Source organism: Nansenia antarctica, assembly GCF_963989245.1.
Source record: "Nansenia antarctica genome assembly, chromosome: 5".
NCBI classification, from domain to species: Eukaryota; Metazoa; Chordata; class Actinopteri; order Argentiniformes; family Microstomatidae; genus Nansenia; species Nansenia antarctica.
Genome location: NC_137690.1, coordinates 7,740,503 through 7,762,551, shown reverse-complemented (window position 1 = coordinate 7,762,551; position 22,049 = coordinate 7,740,503). Strand labels below are relative to the sequence as shown.

Sequence of the window (22,049 nt, the reverse complement as noted above, 5' to 3'; positions counted from 1 at the left end):
ATGACTCCAAATAATAATTTGGCCTCAAAGTGCCTAAGTTCAGATAAAGTATTTTATAGATAAATAAACTTTTAGCACAATACAAAAATCTGCAAACCTGTTAACTTTCGTTAGCTCTCCTTTTTGAAGATCCGCCATTTTTCCGTGTCTTTGAATATCAGCCCGCGCGCGCCGCGCACAACGAAAACAGCCACTCCCCACGACTGTGCATGCCGGGAAATGTAGTTTTGATGCGGTTCTTTTGATTGTTCATTGACTTGTCTGATCTTAACACATATGATAAGGATAAATAAATAATAATAATAGTAATAATAATAAACATCTATAACCACACTGCTGAGGAGGTAACCAAAACAAATCAATCATGGTTCAATACATCTGGCAACAGTCCATGGCCAGCCAGGTTTTAGACTCAAAATGACCAAGTAAATGTGAAGTCCTTAGTTAATATGTTGGAGACAAAAATGAGTGTCTAACATGTCTAACAGGAAGTATTGCTAGCTATATATACTGTATTACATTTCAGTCTGCAGCATTGTAAATGTTTCACCTCAATTAATACACCCTGGCCAACCCATGCCCTCATACATTTCCTGTGGTCTCTCAATTTTCCTTTCTGTTTATATATTATCAAACATGTCTATTTGAAACTATCTAGGTAAAAGGGTAGACTGTATAACAGAACATAACAAAGAAGACACATACAAAATACACAACTTGGTATTTTATAAGTCTGTAAGAGATTAGTCTTTTTACAAAATCAAGGAGAACACTTGAAACAAATAAACAAAACAATCCAACACTTCGCAATTCTCTTAGAGAATGCCCCTGTTGTGTGTGCACTTCACGTTGGCTGACACACAATCTCACACTCCACACAATACTGCTGTCTTCTTGGCTTTCTTTACATGGGGGAGGGAGAGATGAGGCAAGAGAGAGAAATGGGGAAGAAAGGGAGATTCTGTAGCATGAAGAAATAGAGAATTTAAATACACAGTGGAAGAGCTGGGGATCGAGGGACAGAGCAGGACCATGAGAGATGGGATACACTTAGGAGTGTGCAGCTCTGTGTGCCATGCCTGTCCATCTCAGCTGTCTTGTGTGTGTCACATCAGCCATTCATCCCCTCCCCCCACAAGTCTCCTCCTCTCCTTTTACACATTTGGTTGCTAAGGGCAGCAGTTGTTTGGGGCATCTGTTGGCTTTCAGGAAGGCAGCCTGAGGGTTCCTTTGCCTAGCAGGAACTGCAGGACACGGTCAACCAGCAGAGCGGCAACAAAATCCACCACGAGAACCTGTGCGATGACTAGCTTGAACTGGATGGGGAAAACAGACAAGGGGGTTGTTTATCCATAACATGTGTCGAGAAAACAGAACCTTTATGATTAAAATGAATTCACAAAACAACAAAGGTAACAACAAAAGCAAAAAGTAGTAGCAAACCTCTGTAGAAGAATACCTTACCTCTGTTGGAATATCTACAAGAGCAAACTGCTCATTGAATTCAGGTGAAGAACCTGTGAGTAGTCCCACAATAGCTAATCCCGAAAGGGCAATACTCCACAGCAGGGGTCGATTCTCACTGAGGGATTCCATAAAAGGGTGACCCTATAGAAAACATTCAAGATGGTTCAGGATAAGTCAAATTGATCTAAATATGGTTATGATAAAATAGAGATAACAGGGAGGAGGAGGAACAGTACCTTGTAGTTGATGGCAAAGGTAGCCATCTGCATGGCCATAGACATGATGTACACGGTGCTGTTGATAAGACTGGGCTCAAACTCTTTATAAATATTCGCAAACTTCTCCGCCCTGTGAGAAGAAAGATAAGGGATAGAGAAGATATGAGGATGGATATGTAATCGATTTGTGTGTGTGTGCGTGCGTGTGTGTGTGTGTGTGTATTTACCTGGGAGGACTTCTGCTCTGTGCCCCTTTGTACAGATACACCAGACTACAGAAGTGAACAGCAAACTGTAGCAGCACTGTCAGCACAGTGTACAGGTTGAAGATGTTGGGTAAGGGGCGTTCTCGAGACAGGGTCTTCAGGGGCTTTATTTAAAATAAAATAAAATAAAACATTTATTTGACAGCTGGATGCACGTAGATTGAAACCAAACTAGCATTAAGGCAATGAAATGGTTGACAAGGCTCAAGGCTTTGGACTGTACAAACTGAGCCATGTTTCCCTACATCCCCCCTCTTACCTTTGATCTTGAGATGAAAAGGAAGCAGCCAGCCAGCAGCAGGCCCTGTAAGGTGGCTTGGAAATCGCTGAACTTGACACCTTCCAAGTAGAGGACAGACTGACTGTAGGCCAGCACCAGGGCATTCAGCGCCAGGATCTTAAACATCTGTAACGTTGTCACCAGCGTGCAGCGGCCCTGCTTTATCACATGACAGACTGAGGACAAGAGAGGAGATGAAGCCATGAGTCAGTTATGTAACCTCCTCTATGCAAGAGTGTGTGTGTGTGTGTGTGTATGTGTATGTGTATGTGAATGTGCATGTGCATGTGCATGTGCATGTGTGTGTGTGTGTGTGTGTGTGTATGTGTGTGTTACTCACTGCACTGTATGGAAGACAATTTGGAGGTGAAGGGGGCAGCGATGGAAGCATCTCCCAGTTTCACGACTTGTATCTGATCTTCTTCTAACTCCCGCAGGACTTGACTGATCCTCTCCTACAACAGCATAAACCCCAAATAGTTATCACAACACATAGGACTGTACTCTAAATAATACACACACACAATCCGGTAAGCAACATGAGCTACAGTACCATGCATGATTCTATCCACTATTTCTCTCCCCGCCCGCTGCTGAATCCCTCATCCACGCCTTCATCTCCTCCCGCCTTGACTACTGCAACTCCCTACTCACCGGCATCTCCCTACTCAACCTCCATAGACTCCAGATGGTCCAAAACTCTGCTGCACTCCAAACACCCGCTCCCGTGACCACATCACTCCTGTCCTCCACTCTCTCCACTGGCTCCCCATCAAAGAACGGATCCAATTCAAAGTCCTCATCCTCACATACAAAGCCCTCCATAGCCTGGCCCCCCCTTACCTGACTGACCTCCTTCTCCCCCACCGCCCTACCCGTACCCTCCGATCCTCATCCATTGTTCCCCTCACTGTCCCACCCTCAAAACTCAAAGGCTTCGGTCACCGTGCCTTTTCACGAGCTGCACCCCGCCTCTGGAACTCTCTCCCTCAACCACTCAGAGACTCACCCTCACTCCACACTTTTAAATCCCACCTCAAAACCTACCTGTTCTCCCATGCCTACAGCCTCCCCTACCCCTAGCCATCTCCCCCATCCCGGCCACCCCCGCCCCCCCCCTTGACACGCATACAACCTTACCTCCCCTACCCCTACCCATCTCCCCTAACCCTGCCACCCCCCTGATATGCATACAGCCTCCCCTACCCCTAACCACCTCCCCTGTCGTCGTCCCCCCCCCCCCCCTCCCCGTTCGCTGACTCTGTGTTCCATGTTACTTGTTGTCTTTGTGTTTTCCGTATCTCCTATATTGTCAGCGTCTTTGAGCCTCGGAAAAGCGCTATATAAATTTAATTAATTATTATTATTATTATTTCAGCAGCCCCACGTCAAGACTCATACATTCAATCACACCTACGCGGGGCTCGGACACTCACCTTCTGTGCCGCTAGCTGCTCTTCCCTCTGGGCCATCACCCTCTGTCTGGCTGCCCTGGAGGTCACCCCTGACCTTGTAACAGGCGGTAGGGTCCTATAGGACTCTATGGCGGTGGGCTCCTTCTCTCTTCTACTCTTCCTTCTCTCAGGCATGCGCTCAGGGGCATTGGCCAACAGAGCCACTCCTGATGGAGAAAGACAGTTACAACAGAACAATCCATCATTGTATTGCTAGCGACATTGTTTATGCTACTAGATGACCATGTAGAGACAAGCGTGGCGTATGCATGAATTTTCACAGCCGCAACATGTTGGTTGGCCTCACCAATGTGGGCGTGTTTGAGTGCTCCAACGTCATTGGTCCCGTCGCCGCACATCAAAGTCACATAGCCCAGTCCCTTTAGGCTAGTGATCACAAACTCCTGAAACACAAAACACATTCATTACAAAGTTACAAAATCACAAAACCAGTTACAAAAAGTATAGGATGAAACACACAACATTCAAACGGGATTCAAATGGGAAAAAAAAACTGACCTTCTGTTTGGGGCTGACCCGTGCAAACACACGTACATGAGGCAGGAGAGCGTGGAGCAACGGTGTGTCACTGCTCAATCTGGCCAGCCCCTCTCCCGTCACACACAGGTCATACTGACTGATCAATAAGGAAACAGAGGGAGGGGGCAGTGGCACACAGACGCTGCCATCTATAGACTCCCACTGCCACTCACCTAGAAGATAGAACACAGATCTGAAACAAGACACCAACACGTATGCACTGTAGTTGACGTCACACGTTCACATACACTTAGGTTGAAGTCATTAAAACCCATTTTTTAACCACTCCACAGATTTCATGTCAACAAACTATAGTTTGTGTGGATGTATTTTAAGGCCTACCTTCAAACTCAAAACAAAGTGCAGACGAAACTCAGTACCTCTTTGCTTGACATCATAGGAAAATCAAAAATCAAATCAGCCAAGACCTCAGAAACTAAATTGTGGACCTCCACAAGTCTGGTTCATGCTTGGGAGCAATTTCCAAATGCCTGAAGGTACTATATATCTGTACAAATAATAGTACGCAGGTATAAACACCATGGGAGTATGCAGCCGCCATACTGCTCAGGAAGGAAACAAGTTCTGTCTCCTAGATGAACGTACTTTCGTGCAAATCAATCCCAGAACAACAGTAAAGGACCTTGTGAAGATGCTGGAGGAAACAGGTAACCATGGTATCCACAGGAAAACAGGTAACCATGGTATCCACAGGAAAACAGGTAACCATGGTATCCACAGGAAAACAAGTTGTATATCGACATAAACCTGAAAGGCCGCTCAGCAAGGATGAAGCCACTGCTCCAAAACCGCCATAAAAAAAGCCAGACTACTGTTTGCAACTGCACATGGGAACAATGATCTTTCTGTTTAGAGAAATGTCCTCTGGTCTGATGAAACAAAAATGTAACTGTTTGGCCATAATGACCATCATTGCGTTATGTAGGAAAAAGGGGGAGGTTTGCAAGCCGAAGAACACCATCCCAACCCGTGAAGCACTGGCATCATGTTGTGGGGGTGCCTTTGCTGCAAGAAGGACTGGTGTACTTCACAAAGTAGATGGCATCATGAGGAAGGTAAATTATGTGGATATATTGAAGCAACATCTCAAGACATCAGCCAGGAGGTTAAAGCTTGGTCGCAAATGGGTCTTCCAAATGGACAATGACTCTGTTGTTAAATATGTACTGTACCTGGAATTTTAAGGTCGGAGTGATAGTGATCACCTACCCTGATTTGGTCCAGACTGCAATACCAGAGTGTGTTCCTTCTGGATGAAGTGCAGCTCTTTAGCAACATGGCACGCAGTCAAAGGGTTATCACCAGTGATCATCACCACCTGGCAGAGAGAAGGAGGGGGAGTAGTGTTATACAACTAAATGTGTGTGTGTGTGTGTGTGTGTGTGTGTGTGTGTGTGTGTGTGTGTGTGTGTTATGGCTGTTATGTTTACAAAGGAATGTATATAGCACGTCATGACAGAATTGTGAGCCTAATAGTAAAGGACATATCACTCCACTTCCCAGTTACACTGAAAATGTATACACATGCTTGTGTCAATGCATCCATGTTCAATCTCTGTAATGACCAATGTCACTTTTCACAGTTGTCTGCTAACACACCAGATGTTGTTGTTGTTAATGAAGAGTCCAGAGAGGTGTCTGTATTAGAGGTAGCGTGCACCTTTGATATAAGCCTAGAGGAAGCCTTCATGACTAAGGTCATGAAATACCAGCAGCTTGTAGACACCATCTCAGAGCTAGGCTATAGGTGTACGCTATTAGTCTTTATATTTGGCAGTCTTGGACATGTGCACAGATTGGTTGTCAGAGGACTACGTCTACTGGGAATGTCCAAGGGAGAAGCAAAAAGGCTCAGCAAGTATTGCTCTGTCTCTGCGATTATTGGCAGCCGCCAAATATGGCGGAGACGGTGTTACTTGTACCCGTGAGTCTTGTCCTGTTGTATGTGAAAGACATTGTCCATGTCTGTTTGTGAATGCATCCCATCTGTGCCTTCAGTATTTGTGTCCCTGTATCAGGGTTTCCGTTAGAAAAATTTGCCGTCGGACATCGTGTCCGGGAAGAATTCGATTTACCGGACAAACGTGATATATTCCGGTCATCATATTAAAATATAAAAAAAAAACATAAAATCAAAATCACATTTTTTTTTCTCAAATCTAATATAGCTGTTTGTCGCGGTGATTACTGTTGTGTAGCGGCCTATATATGCCATTTAATGTCTATTTCTCATCCGATACGATTAGATGCGAGCTATATAATATATAATAATATAACATGATTTGACGCATGCGCGCTATGCCATGCGTCAAATCCAGCGCTGAACGGGTCCAGCGCTGAACGGGCGCCTCACTGGGAACTGAACAGACAGCATCGATCAATGAACGGACTCCACATTACGTTAACTGAAGTTTGTTAAATTGTTTGGGATTAATGTGAGTTTTCTATTTTCTCTTTCCAGTTTTACCCTTTTTTTTTAAATCAATAAAACAACGTCATTTCTATAACCAGGTCTCGCTGGTTGGGAAGGCATTTCGTTTAGCTCGGGAGTATGACAATGGGGAGAACATAACTGTTTATTGAGAAACAATTGATAGGCAGTCTGGGATACGTATATAAAGAAATACCACAATGATGTATAACATTTTATTGAACAGTAACAGTGCAAGCATGTAGGCTTCTGGCGTGACACGGCTAGCCTAATTTCCGTTCATATGCCTTTTATCAGATAAAATAAAATAGAATAAAACTCTTTGAAAATAAATAGGCTTTAAATTAACTTGCAATGCGTATAGGCTAATTTCCGTTCGATGTTACAGCCTAGGCTATGCCTTTTCTCAGATAGATAGGGGATAGCCCTGTAAGCTCATACAGGTCTGTATGTCGTCCTGAAGACCGGCTGTTAGATCATATCGCTGAAGTTTGTCTCCATCTTAGTGTAACTGTTGTCCGTTTCGTTTGTTATCCTTGTTATTGTGCGATAAAGTTAAAGCGCTCCGCTTCGGGACACCATTTTCAGCTGAGCACCAAACACACACACACACACCACACTGCCCGAGAGAGAAGGACCCGCCCCCTTTAGTTAGCCTATAGCCTATAGGCTAACTAAAGGGGGCGGGTCCTTCTCTCTCGGGCAGTGTGGTGTGTGTGTGTGTTTGGTGCTCAGCTGAAAATGGTTAGAGGGAATTATTTTCACCGGACATTTATGTCCGACGAGTTTTCAATTTGTCGGACTTCAAATAATTTTACCGGACAAAGACCGGTAATTACCGGTTAACGGAAACCCTGCCCTGTATACTTGTTTCTATGTGGACAGAAATAAATGATTAAAATGTGTGTGTGCGCTAGGGGTGGGCATCAATGATCGACGATCGATAATTGATCGATCACAAAATATTTTGCTCGATAATCGTTAAGTTTTTTTTATTTTTATTTTTTTATAATAATAATAATGGAAATTAGTTTGTCCACGTGTCACCAGATTGCGTTCGTCTCTCACCCCTGAACATGTTAACATGATCATCTTTCTGAACAAGAACCAGTAGGCCTGCCGCCTACAGTCTCTCGCTGGAGTTTAAATTTAAGTTAAGCTGGACGCTCTTAAGGACACTAACGTTTTCAGTCATCCTCCTATTTGTGAGTAACTGTTTTTTTACTGCTCCTATGGTGAGTTACTTATTTTCTATATTTTTATTTATAACGTAAAATGTGTTTAAGTTAAACAATTTAAGCTACTCACTGCCTTGTTTAAGAGGATTGTTATCTGACTGTAGTGTCTAGTTTGAATGTGAATGAATGAATGTGTGCAATAGCAACACAAATAAAGTTTTTTCCCCAAGGAATTATTTATTTTTCTTTTTTTTTTATGGAAAAAAAGCTTAATTCTTGCGATTATCGAAAAAGAAATTTTGATCGTTTGCCCAGCCCTAGTGTGCGCATGCATGCGCGTGCGTGTGTGGAAAGTCTCCTCACATGATGTGATGCCTCCTGGATCTCTTTGATTACGGCCTTGCTGTCAGCCTTGAGGGGGCATGAGACCACCATGAACCCGGCGAACTGTAGGTCACACTCCAGTGCCTCGCGGCTCACCTCCCGTACCTGCACAAGCACAGAGATCCATCACATTCATACCAATCTGCTCTACTAGAGAAAGGCCCCCCCAGACGGCAGCACATGCTACACATGTGGGTAGGCTCCACAGTGAGGTAGAAAGGACAGGTAGGTACCTGCTGGTGGCTGAGGTGTCCGATCTCCTTGTAGCCCAAGGCCAACACTCTAGCCCCTTCCCGAGACATCTCTCTGTGTACCTCGTCATAGCTGTCCGGACATTCTGAGAACTACAATAAGAAACTAGGCTATAACAGTTGTAATAACACAGACAGACAGCACTGTGTGTGTAGTGCATGTGTATTTATTTACCATTTCTCTCAGTGTCTCTGGAGCTCCCTTCACAGTGGAGATATAACAGAGCTCCGTAGAACCCAGTTTCTCATATGAGGCCAGGACCGACATCCTCTTCAGAGCACTGGCAAAGTGGAACCGTTGGTGGATCTTCAGTCCTGGGGTCTTAAAACCACGAGCAAACACCTTCTCATCTGACCAGAGAGAGAACCATAGTCAGCAGTCTATACATGCAGTTACCACACAAACAAACTACCCATCCAGCAGAGGTATGTGCTGGTTCAGGTCATTGATGTTACCTTTAGTGAGGGTCCAGTCAGCAGAAGTAAGCATAGCCTTTTCCAATGGGTCCCCCACCAGTTGCCCATCGTCAAGGGTGACCAGTGAGTGACACGTGGCCACCACCCGATGTGTCTCTATAGGGATCTCAGAAACAGGCATGACCTCCTTCCCCTCCCTGGAGGATGGACGGACAGACAGACAGACAGACAGACAGACAAGGCATGAGAAACATCTGCTTGTGCTCATTGTGCATAGTCTACAGAGGATAGAACTTTACAAATATAAACTCAAGGCGTCTACCTGAGCCCTGCTACCCCTCGCACCACTAGACTGTCACTGGTCAGGGTTCCTGTCTTGTCAAAGCAGCACACCTCCACCTTCCCTGCAAACGGTATCCTGAAGGGCTCTGTGCAGAACACATCTACACAGGGGGGGGAAATACAAGGGGGGGGGGGGATTATCATTACAGATATCACAACCACTTTGCATAATACACAGAGTAACACGCACACGCACGCGCACGTGCACACGCGCACACTCACACACTCACAGAGCTTGGCCAGGGCGATGAGGGAGGTGTTGACTGCCAGAGAGAGTTCTATAGGGAGCTCTGGTGGAACAACAGAGGTGAGGATGAGGGTGCACTCCAGAAACAGCTTATACCTGTTCCTGCTCAGGTCCTTGGTCCCTGAGGAAGAGGGACAGAGACACACATACATAGAATTAGGAAGGTCATCCCTGCCCTAACCTCAAGTCAGTTTAGGGAAATGTCATTCCTAAAAGGGACTTTGTTACAACTACTGAAAAGCTGTGTTAAGCTACGGAACCTTTGTCAACAAGTGATCAGTGATGCTCACCTTCTACCCACACATAGACAGCTGCTGCAATGGCGAACACCAGGAGGAAGAGGATGAAGATGAAGGTCTCCAGATTGTTTGCCGTCACTCTCTTCACTCCAAAGAGGATGGTCCGCAGCAGTTTACCCTGCAGGCAGGCATGGTAACCATAAGGCATACTGTACAGTAGGTCACATGGCTGAACATTAACACTGGATCAAGCTAATTTTTAGAGTTCATAGAGGAAATAAAGGGAAGTCAGAGACGAAGAGAATGGACAAAGTGAGAACATTAAATCGATCATCGTCAGCCTTTCCCCACCTGAGAGGTGTAGAATCCAGTTCTCAATACATAAGCCACGCAGCCATTGTCCACAGCTTAAACAAGAAAAAAAAAAGATGAAGATTGAATCATTGAAGGCAGATTTCATCGTATATCAATCTGCTCTGAGGGAGAAAATTTCGGCCTATGACAAAAAATGATGTGAAGTGCACTTACGTTTAAGTCCAGCGCTGGCTTTGAGAGGGGGACTGTGCTGGACCACCTTGGTCCCACCAGAGATGATGTGAAGGCGTGAGTCTGCTTGCAGGTCCAGGATTCGCTCTGGGTCCAGGTCCTCCACTGGCTCCTGGACATACAATAAAGACAATTTGAACCGTTAGGAACCACTATGGAGCAGACAGCTGACAGTATTCCCACTGGTTTGCAGTGTTATCTTATCCAGTATAGACTAGTTCCTGTCCGACCTTCATCTGAGGAACCGACTCCCCAGTCAGCATGGCCTCATCCACTATACAGCGGCCCCGGAGCAGTAGCACGTCACACGGTACCAAGTTATCCTGGGGTGAGCGTCCTAGGGGGACACAAAGATGCTCACGCTGTCAACCTGCTATTTGTAGACAAGAGGAAATACTGTGGGATGGGCTGACAAAAAGCAACCGTACCTATTGAAACAATGTCCCCAGGGACAAGTTCATCACTGGACACAGGCCTCCACTTCCTGTTCCGGTATACCTGTTAGAAAACACAGTCAAAAGGGAAACGGATGTTTTCCTAATGAAGACTGAATAGGCCTCCTTGTGTGCATCATATCAACATTGAAATGTCTTTACCTGTATCATGAAGGGCTTGTTTCCCATGCGGCGGATCTCAGACATGTTCCTCATCTGTTGCTGTACCAGAGAGGCTTCGAACGCCACCAGCATGAAGAGTGTGAAGACACTGTAGTACCAGTACTCATCAAGACACCACAGCCCAACACAGAACACCTATGGGTAGACAAAATACAATATTACAGATGTAGTCACTGCCCTTGGATAAACATATTCCACTCTGACACAAATCACAGCTGTGCCTTAGTACCCCTCCATTCCTCTGCATAAATCTATAGCAAGTGACTAACCTTAAAGGTCCCATATTATGAAAAACTCACCTTTTCAGTGCTTGTGCACATACATTTGGGTCTCTGATGGGTCTATGATGATCAGTGTGTGTAGGTCAGCAGGTTGACCCAGTCTGGATTAAAGATGGCCTCCTAGGCGGAGGTTGTGGTGATTCAGTGTTCTATAAGGCTGTCTGATGACATCGCAAAATAAGAGGAAGAAGAGGTCAATCCTGATTTTAGAAAGAAGAGAATAACAGAGAAACATTGTTGTGTTTATAGATGAATTGTGAAACTGGCGTAGCCTGAATCTAGACTGATAGTATAGATGATTTACCTTAGACTACTTGTTGTAAGTCCCTTTGGATAAAAGTGTCTGGTAAATGTAAAAATAAATACATAATTAAGCTAATGTTTAGGCTCCATCCTGTTCCCTATTGCAACACAACCAATATGTGGATGTCCAGTTTTATGTGAGGGACAGACGCTTTTTTAAGTAAAATAATAAAGTGCATCCAGTTAGCTCTGTAGCTGGCATGTGTGCAGCAGACTAGCTCATCTAATCACCTCTGAACTAGCTAGTTAGCTTGCTAGTTCTTTGACACTATTTTACATACCATGGAACTATAATCAGACACTTTTTAGTCATTATAATAACGACCAATTTGAACCAACTTGCTCTGTTAGAATACTCAGCAATTATATTGGCTAACGTTTCAACTTGCTTACTTTCATCTGCAGACATCTCACCCTGCAAAAACTCTCTCGCGTCGCGCGCACACATTCGCGCACAATCTTGTACGCGAGTGTGCGAGTGTGTCCAGCGCGAAGCGAAGTGTGGAGAGATAGGTTTGGCTATGCGAGACTACTGGCGGACTAACGTTACCAACGAGCCCATGGGCTTGCCACTCGCCTTAAATCACTACTTTATGAAAGGGGAAATATAAAAGTATTTTAAGTATTATATACTTTTTTTAAAGGGGAAATTGTGATAAATAATTGACTCAATCACTATCTAATATTATTCCCACACTGTTGGCAGATTGCTCTATTATTGTGAGTCATGAGGTTGAAATGTTCCCTTATGAAATAATGCATCAATGACATCACTGGCACCATTTTATACCAAAGTGAGTGACAGCAGCTGGTGAAAGGTGGACCAAGTCGATAAGGTCATCTCCCCCTTTTTTTTTTTTTTTTTTTTTTACAGATTATGAAAGTGTAGATTGTCAGCTCTCAAATGATGATGTCATACACTGAAACCAGTTGAAATTAGATGAATTTATTGTTTATGTGAATGTTGGTACACCTCGATTCAACTAGCGGAGAAAATCTCCCTGAACCAAAACAAACAAACACGTTGGTTTCAGACGGTGCTCCATCGCGCTAGCTAGCTAGCTAACAACACCAGCTGCTCTGCATGTTTAGCACATCACTACATGCTGACAGAACATGAACATGCTAAAAACACACAACTACACAACACTAGATGATCACACAGTCCCTAAACATGAACAAGACATGTATGACCATCAGTGGTGTAGTCTAGTTTTTTCTAGTGGGTATACTGTGATTTTCCCCTCCCAGCCTCATATCGTTCATTTCGGAACACCATAAAAATAAATCTGCGCTCCCTGTCTAACGTTATATATCTAACATTACATAACATAACATTACAAGGTTATAAGGTTGATCTGTGCATGATAGTGCTGCATTTTGACATATTTCGTGTCGCATCTCCCCCCCGTTCTCTGGTGACTCTTTAGGGATCCTGCCAGACTGAAACTCTGCCCACACTGGGAACAGGGATATGGCCTCTCTCCTGTGTGTATTCTCTGGTGTCTCTTTAGGGATCCTGCCTCACTGAAACTCTGCCCACACTGGGAGCAGTGATATGGCTTCTCTCCTGTGTGTATTCTCTGGTGTTTCTTTAGGTTTCCTGCCTGACTGAAACTCTTCCCACACTGGGAGCAGTAGAATAGCTTCTCTCCTGTGTGTATTCTCTGGTGTTTCTTTAGGGATCCTGCCACACTGAAACTCTGCCCACACTGGGAGCAGTGATATGGCCTCTCTCCTGTGTGTATTCTCTGGTGTTTCTTTAGGGATCCTGCCACACTGAAACTCTTCCCACACTGGGAGCAGGGATATGGTCTCTCTCCTGTGTGTATTCTCTGGTGTCTCTTTAGGGATCCTGCCTCACTGAAACTCTGCCCACACTGGGAGCAGGGATATGGCTTCTCTCCTGTGTGTATTCTCTGGTGTTTCTTTAGGTTTTCTGCCTGACTGAAACTCTTCCCACACTGGGAGCAGTAGAATGGCTTCTCTCCTGTGTGTATTCTCTGGTGTTTCTTTAGGGATCCTGACACACTGAAACTCTTCCCACACTGGGAGCAGCAGAATGGCCTCTCTCCTGTGTGTATTCTCTGGTGTTTCGTTAGGGATCCTGCCGCAGTGAAACTCTTCCCACACTGGGAGCAGCAGAATGGCTTCTCTCCTGTGTGTATTCTCTGGTGTGTCGTAAGGTGTCCTGCCACACTGAAACTCTGCCCACACTGGGAGCAGCAGAATGGCTTCTCTCCTGTGTGTATTCTCTGGTGTGTCTTTAGGTTGCTCATATGACCAAATCTCTTTCCACACTGAAGACAAGAGTGAGTCTTCTGTCCTCCTTGAGTCTGTGGTTGTGATTTAAGGTGAGTTGGACAAATGAAACTCTCACTGCAATCTAAACAGTGGTGATTCTTCTGTCTTGAGCTCCTCCTCCTCCGTCTGTGTTGTTTATGGCTTCCTGATGCGGTGGAGCTGGGCTCCATGTCTGAGTCTGGGTTGGAGCTCTCTCCTGTAAGAATAGGAACATATACAGGATTAGAAACAACATGAGAACAAGTGCTGCTTCCATAGACTCAGCAGTGCCAGAAGTAACACCACATTTCTGGAGTCTGCACTCGCTGTGGGAACATGAAGTGTTCAGAGTGTTACAGAGATATTACAACAAATGGATACCGTATCAATGTTTTATCATTAACAATTGATTTAAAGCATATTCTCTCAAACTGAGACATAATCAATGTTTAACGTTTCAGTTTAAGAGTATTCACGTTGTACCTAGTTTAACTGTCACTCACTGTCTTGCTCAACAGTTGTAATCAGTCATAGAAGTTAGAGAAATTGTAACAACTATAGTTTGAATGAATCAACAACTGCTATGGAGGAAATCATGGGGAAAATAAAAATGAAAATAAATGTCTGATTGCATACACCGCTAAATATCTGCCAGCGCCCTTTGAACTATTCATTAATCTGGCCTGGCTTTCGCCAAATACAGAACATGAACTCACCATCCTCACCATCTGTGTCCACCAAACCATCTCCTTGCTCTTCTTTCCTCATGACATCTTCATCCTCCACTTCCTCTTCTTCTTCTCCTTCCTCTCCTTTCACAACTTCATATCCTCTTCCCTCTTCTTTCACCATCACATCTTTAATCTCTTTCTCCTCTTCTTCTTCTTTCACCATCACATCTTTCTTTTCTTCCTCCTCTCCTCTAACCCCCTCCTCCTCTTTCACCATCACATCTACCATGTCTTCATCCTCTCCTCCTTCTTCCTCTACTTCTTCTTTCACCATCACATCTTTCTTTTCTTCCTCCACTCCTCTATCCTCCTCCTCCTCTTTCACCATCATATCTACCATCTCTTCATCCTCTCCTTCTTCTTTCACAATCACATCTTTCTCCTCCACTCCCTCCCCTCCTTCCTCCTCTTTCACGACCACGTTGACTTCCAGTGTTTGACTGCAGTATTCCAGCTTCACGGCCACCATCTTTGGACCCCACGTTGTGCTTTTCTGGACTGAAGAACCACAGCAGGAACTCTGTGGACTTGGGTTCAGAAACAGTAGCTGTGAGGTGGACCTGTGTATAGAAAACAAATGAAGCACAAACAGTCACAGATACATTTCACAGTTTGTTCAGTAATTTCAACAATATAGATACAAATATATAGATATACATTATACCTATATACAGTAAAACTAACAAACGTATATATGTATATATTTGTGCCCATTTACGCTAATCAAGAACCTGAAGAACAAATAATAAAATACGAGGAGCGTTTTCCATCGTGCACATACCTATTCAGATGGTAGTCTTATCTACCACTGGGTATGGCAACACCACAAGGACAAAAGAACGCGCAGACCTGCAGTACACCCAAACTCCAAGGGGGGCGCAACAACAACCAGGGCTGCTCAAGCACAGCGAAACTCATCCACATTCACCACAACTCAACATACATTCCCAACTCTGTTACATTCATTCCATTTAGGGATGCACGATATGCATTTTTTCCAACCGATACCGATATTTACCCGCTTCTCGTGGCCGATAACCGATATGATATTATTATTTTTTATTTTATTTTTCCTAAAGGGAAGCCCCCCCTCCCAAATTTCGTTGTTTGGTACCTGTACTATATCAATGACAATAAAGACCATTCAGATATAATTTCACAGTTGATAACCTGTAGTTCATGCACACCTGAAGGTAAGAAAGGCTATGTAGTGAGCAAAGATTGATGATTTAATATTCCATAGTGATCTCACCAAATCTAACTTACATCACTATTGTTAACACAACAAAGAGAACACTTCTGACTCTTCAAATGTTCATTTATTATTTCCTCTAACAAACAGAATCTGTTATAGACAGTGCACAATGCTTTTTTTAGCCAAGATCTGGCCTCCTTTTATGAAAACAAAAAAGGCTCACCTAAGAGTAATTAAGATGCGTTGTGCGACCCTCCCTCATCATTGTCCGAGTCTCTCCTAGGGTCATAGCGAGCAGCGGTAAAGCTGTCAATTCCCTTGTCACCCAGTACCGGGAAACCGATGTCAGGGCTATGTGGCACTAAGTCCGCCTAGCATGGTGTCGGTAAACCTGGAGACATGTCCGCGTTAGACTGTGATGGCAGCGTTTCGGCTGCCCCACAGAAGCGGATCTTCTCCCGACAGGCTAGCCATGCGACTTAGCCGTCAGCGGAGAAGTTTCTTGGGGAACACTGCACAGTGGATACACTCATCGGTAGAGATAACAGCGGCCTGGGCATGGATTAATCCCAGACACGCTGCGCACTTAGAGTGGGTGTCCCAGCTAGCCATTGACGTCTCGGCTGTGCTAGGTCCGCTAGCTGTGCTAGGTCCGCTAGCTGTGCTAGGTCCGCTAGACACGCTGCGCACTTAGAGTGGGTGTCCCAGCTAGCCATTGACGTCTCAGGTGTGCTAGGTCCGCTAGCTGTGCTAGGTCCGCTAGACACGCTGCGCACTTAGAGTGGGTGTCCCAGCTAGCCATTGACGTCCTGGCTGTGCTAGGTCCGCTAGCTGTGCTAGGTCCGCTAGCCTCAACGTTAGCCATTGCTGGCTAGGGGTTGTAGGCTAGCTGCTAGCAGGCCTCGCTACTTCACCCGTTAGCTTGTCAGCTATCAAGGGAAAACAGAGGGGCCAGGGGAGGGATATTACTATCTACCCGCTACAAGATGTGTCGTTGTGTTGTAACTCGTAGACCTCTGCCCTCCTCTCCGAACTTTTGTCAAACATGTGTTGCAAATTGCAAACGCACTATCTGCCTCAGAAACTGTGAAGAATGTCCACACCAGGGAAGCTCTCATGTTTCGCTCTCGTCTATACACTGCGTGGCTGTAAGCAGGCGCAGCAGCATGAACGCGACAACCGGAAGCAGAAATATTTCCGGCTTCATATTATCGGCTCTATATCGGCAAAAATTTTATAAAACCGATAAACATTAATTTCCCATTATCGGGCCGATAAATATCGGTGCCGATAATATCGTGCATCCCTAATTCCATTCCATGTTCACACAAATGTAGCTGTGTTGTACCATTCGATCGTCATTCTATCTATTTCAAAACAACCGCTTCCTGCCTACTTGTCCCAGAATGCATTGCATCGTGCTTGCTGCTTACGTCAGAGGCGCAAGCTATTCATCAGAGCAACGCATCCGGGTACTTTCCCCTCCCGTAATGTCCACGCCCCTTTTTGGGTGATAGAAGCGGAGAAGTTTGACTGGCGGTCAATGGGAATTTCTGGTCTTCGCTACTTTAATCCGATAAAATAAGAAAACCGTAGTGCTTTTTAGATATTAGGAGCCCAAATCCGATGGCCAGTTAGGCAAACTATTATATAATGTCGTTGCCGATCAATGATCGACGTCGTTATATGGAGAAAATTTATGAAATAGGGGTTGATTCATCAGAGCAGCCATACGTCATTTCCCTGTCATCTGGGATTTGTAGTTCTTCAGTTGATTTGCCGTTGATTCTGCCGAGGCAGACTGAAAGGACACACATTCATTGCCTATTTCATAAATGTTCTCCATACAACGACGTCGATCATTGATCGACAACGACACATTGTTTGCCTAACTGGCCATCGGATTCGGGCAGTCTGGGGACTTACACGGCAAATCCAAATGCCTCAGGAAGGAACACAGCAAGCAGGAGATACTGGTGACCTTTTACCGCGGCGCAGTGGAGAGCATCCTCACCTACGGCATCTGCAACTGGTTCTCCAGCTGCACAACAGCGGAGAGAAATGCGCTACAGAGAGTCGTGAGAACAGCACAGAAGATCACCGGCGCCCCCCTCCCCTCTCTGGAAGAGCTGTACAACACACGCTGTCTCAGGAAGGCCTCCAAGATCTCCAGGGACCCGACCCACCCTGGGTACGTACACTTTACCAGGCTGCCCTCGAAAAGGCGGTTCAGGACCCTGGCCGCTAAGACAAACAGACTGCAGAACAGCTTCTACCACAGGGCCGTCCAGGCCCTGAACACAGCAAAGACCTAAGTTCTGGGCCCTGGACAGTCTGGACGGATTGTATGGCAGCTGCTGGACTGAAAAAATCAGGTGTAGTGCTGAGGCACAAACATGTACATTTCAAGCCTGCAAACTGTGACACTTTAAATAACGTGAAACAATACTATTGTGCAATATGACAACCCTAGTCGTCTATCTGTACAGTATAGTACAGTGGATAGTGTACATAGCCTTTATTTATGTAAACCAGCTCCTTCCCTTCTTGTGATTTTTTTTTTTAAAGTGTTTTTTTTTCTTTCCCTTTCCTAACCCTGGTGCTTGCATACCAGGCAGCTAAAGGGACTGCCCCTGCCTACCTGAAGGAAATGGTAACCCTCCAAACCCCTGCCCGCTCACTCCGCTCCTCTACCTCGGCTGGCCGACTGGCCCCTCCTCCTCTACACAGCAGTCGGGCTGCCCGATCACGTCTCTTCACAACACTGGCTCCCCACTGGTGGAATGAGCTCCCCACGGCTGTCAGAACGGCAGAGTCACTACTAGGGATGGACGGTTTTTCGGTTAAACCGAAAACCGGGGTTTATAAAAATAGAAACGGTTTTTTATCAAAACCGTCTGAAACCGATTTTTTTTTTTTTAGAAGAATAAAATAGAATAAGAATAAAACTGGAACATGTCACATGTTTTGTCGTGTGTGAAAATAACAATGATACAGTCTGAATCTGCCACGCAATGAGTGAGAGGTTTGGTCAGTTGTGAAGAATAACTGAGGATTAATATCTAATTGGGATTATATTTAAGGGTAACGAATCACTCTATGGGAAAGATAGTTGCCTTCAGTTATTGGTAGATAGGAAAGGTTTTTTACAATTACTCGCTTACATTTAATAAGATCATTTTCGCTGCTCTCTGTAAAGCGCATTGGGTCACTTTTGTGAGAAATGCGCTATAGAAATAAAATGTGATTTGATTTGATATCAATCAATCAATCAAACTTTATTTATGTTCTATAGCACAAATCATGCATTGAATGTAACTCCAAGTGCAGTATTTACTAAACCACAATATAATAAAACAAGAGCTATACGGATCAAGAGTGTTTGTGCACAGCGCCACTGTGTGTGAAGGCGCTACTGAAAGTGATGACACTTGTCTCAGAAGATACGCGGTCACTTAGTGACGCAAAGGTAGTTCTGTATTTATCTCTATCTGTATTAGTACATTTATTTTGAAAGCTCTATTTTGACAGCTCTACCATGGGCACTTTTATTTTGATGGGGCATTCTTTGTTGATTGACTTACGACAGTTCAGGACGAGTCAGTCTCGCGGCATGTGGTTTTTATGAAAAGCTTTAAGTATGTTCACTGCATAATTCTAAGTCTAATATTTCAGTGATTATTGAGCAGTATTCAAATATTTAAATACATTGAGCAGCAGCTGAAACTTTGTCTAAGAACCAAGATATTGAGAAAGCAGTTCATTCAATGAAGACGCTGTTCCAAGAGATGATCTTCCGTGCAGGCGTGCACCCTGGATCAGCGGAGCTGGTGTGTTAAGTGTTCATGTGTTTTCATGTATGGTGTAGCTTACAAAAGTCTGCCTTTCCACTTATATTTGTGAAACTAAGTAGCCTAAATGTGTTGCGACTGTGCTTACGGTGTTTTAATGGTGTTCGACATGAGTGTATTGTAGCAGTAGGGCTCAATTATTTGATTTTTTTGATTTTTTTTTAATCTTTTTTTTTTTTTACTGTATTTTTCGGTTAACCGGAAAACCGCGGTTTTACTCTCTGACGGTTTTTCGGTTTCAATAATTGGAAACCGTCCATCCCTAGTCACTACCCATCTTCCGTCGTAGACTGAAGACCCATCTCTTCAGGTTACATCTTAACTGCTCCTCCTGAGACATCTTCCGACCCTCACCTCTACGTCTCCTAAAGACACCCGCTATCCCCTCTACTGTGTCCCTAGAACTTCTATTGCCCCCCTTGTACTGTTTCTCAGTTTCAAAAAAAAAGTTTTAGTAGAAGGCGATAATAGGGAGAAGGTTTTTCCTTCTATCAGTGGCCCCCGGCCCGAGCTAGAGTACTCTTCCTGCAACGAATGGTGGTCTGCTGATTCACATGCTTAGTATTCAAATGTATTGATTGTAAGTCGCTTTGTAATAAGGCGTCTGCTAAATGCCAAAAATGTAAATGTAATGTAAATCTAACACCAGGGGAGCCACCCCTCCTAAATTTCGTTGTTTGGTACCTGTACTGTAGCAATGACAATAACGTCCATTCATTCATTCATTCATTCCAATCAAATGAAGAACTACAAATCCCAGATGACAGGGAGATGACGTATGACTGATCTGGTGAATCAACCCCTATTTCATTAATTTTCTCCATATAACGACGTCGATCATTGATCGGCAACGACACTATATAATAGTTTGCCTAACTGGCCATCGGATTTGGGCATCTAATATCTAAAAAGCACTACGGTTTTCTTATTTTATCTGATTAAAGTAGCGAAGACCAGAAATTCCCATTGACCGCCTGTCAAACTTCTACTCTTCTATCACCCAAAAAGGGGCGTGGACATTCTGATGACAGGGAGATGACGCGCAATTGCTCTGATGAATGGAGGCGCTGTCAGGGCAAAACCTTCCGCTGGGCAAAAGCTACCGGGGGTGCGGCCTAACGCGTCACGACCAGCTGGCACGCGCACGCGTCACGACCAGCTGGCGAGTGTTTTTGAAACCTCCGTTTTGGCCGCCATTAGCGAAAAGCTTTAATTTGGCTCTACAAGTGTTAATATGTCATTTTATGAAGTTTTAATATGTTTTCAGGCGAGAAAGTAACCATATATATTCACAAAATGTATCCGGTTTATCAAAATAACCCGTTTATATAAAGAAAGAAACGGAGGTCTGATCAGCAGATCATTTCTCATAAAGTTGCAAACGCAACTTGAGCCCTGGACTAAGCATCCTAATATGTCATTTTATGAAGTTTTAATATGTTTTCAGGCGAGAAAGTAACCATATATATTCACAAAATGTATCCGGTTTATCAAAATAACCCGTTTATATATGATCTGACGGTTTTTTCCCCACTTCTGAGAGCAGACGACACATTTGGGTTGTGTCAGCAGATTAACGTGGGTATGTTAAACTGCGAAGACAATGTCATCTTCTTGCACTTGAATAGCATTAAGGTTGATGCAGGCTCACTAGTCAGCTATATAATATATAACATTTTATATGAAAACACCTGCTAATTTCACACGTAACTCGCTCCGCTAACGTAGTACGGAGTTGGCTAGTTAAACCACATCAGAGCACCTCGGGTTGGGAGAGCCCTATAAGACTATCAAATAAAAGCAGAACGGAATAAACGTTATTAAATACAACGTTATAAAATGCAAGTGTGCATAGCGCACACACACAGAGGAAATCTCTGTTTAAACTGACGGCTGATTTCCGAGAGGACGCCCACGGACAGAAGGTGAACTTGGGAGTCGGAGGTAAGAGAGGCTTTGCTATCCTAGCGGGGAGCTAGCTCGCGGTGTTCGGGTGACAGCCAGGGCGCGTTCGTAAATACGCTCTGGAAATCTGATCAGCACTCACGGAATGCCTCTTGTCCAATCAAATGACTTGGTCCCTTTATGACGTTGAACCCAGTGTGCGCTCCGGGGCTCTCAGAGCGAATTTACGAACGCAGCCTCAAGTTCAATACTCGCGACACACACGGACTGGTCCAGTTTCACTAACCACTGTGTAGAGTAGTAGACGCATCATTTTCTACTAACACAGTAATATGACTACATGATCACACTAGTCTAGTCGTGTTTAAGCCCACGTTTCACTCTCTACTCCTAGACACACACTGTCCTAGACACACACTGTCCTAGTCACACACACTCCTAGACACACACTGTCCTAGACACACACACTCCTAGACACACACACTCCTAGTCACACACACTCCTAGACACACACTGTCCTAGACACACACACTCCTAGTCACACACACTCCTAGTCACACACACTCCTAGACACACACTGTCCTAGACACACACACTCCTAG

At 44.5% G+C, this 22,049-nt stretch overlaps 1 protein-coding gene across 1 annotated transcript; it reads right to left on the bottom strand.

Moving 5' to 3' along the window:
* Nucleotides 1-711: 711 nt before the first annotated feature.
* Nucleotides 712-11,294, bottom strand: LOC308157555 (endoplasmic reticulum transmembrane helix translocase-like). The gene is made up of 23 exons (XM_080531134.1): nt 11,198-11,294; nt 10,878-11,033; nt 10,710-10,779; nt 10,512-10,618; nt 10,264-10,393; nt 10,087-10,142; nt 9,787-9,913; nt 9,480-9,617; nt 9,230-9,350; nt 8,947-9,104; nt 8,666-8,841; nt 8,473-8,583; nt 8,219-8,344; nt 5,456-5,564; nt 4,205-4,398; nt 3,993-4,089; nt 3,668-3,852; nt 2,572-2,686; nt 2,211-2,407; nt 1,913-2,055; nt 1,704-1,815; nt 1,465-1,608; nt 712-1,316 (listed from the first exon to the last, which is right to left on the bottom strand). Exons 1-23 carry the CDS (start codon nt 11,216-11,218, stop codon nt 1,206-1,208), a joined length of 2,904 nt encoding a protein of 967 aa, XP_080387260.1. The 5' UTR covers nt 11,219-11,294; the 3' UTR covers nt 712-1,205.
* Between the last annotated feature and the right edge of the window lie 10,755 nt (nt 11,295-22,049).

Coding starts and splice junctions, on each gene's coding strand:
- LOC308157555 (XM_080531134.1), bottom strand. CDS start 11,218: ATGTGCACAAGCACTGAAAAG. Junction 9,351..9,479: donor CATCGCCCTGGCCAAGCTCT/GTGAGTGTGTGA, acceptor CCCCCTGTGTAG/ATGTGTTCTGCACAGAGCCC. Junction 1,609..1,703: donor CCTTTGCCATCAACTACAAG/GTACTGTTCCTC, acceptor TGTTTTCTATAG/GGTCACCCTTTTATGGAATC.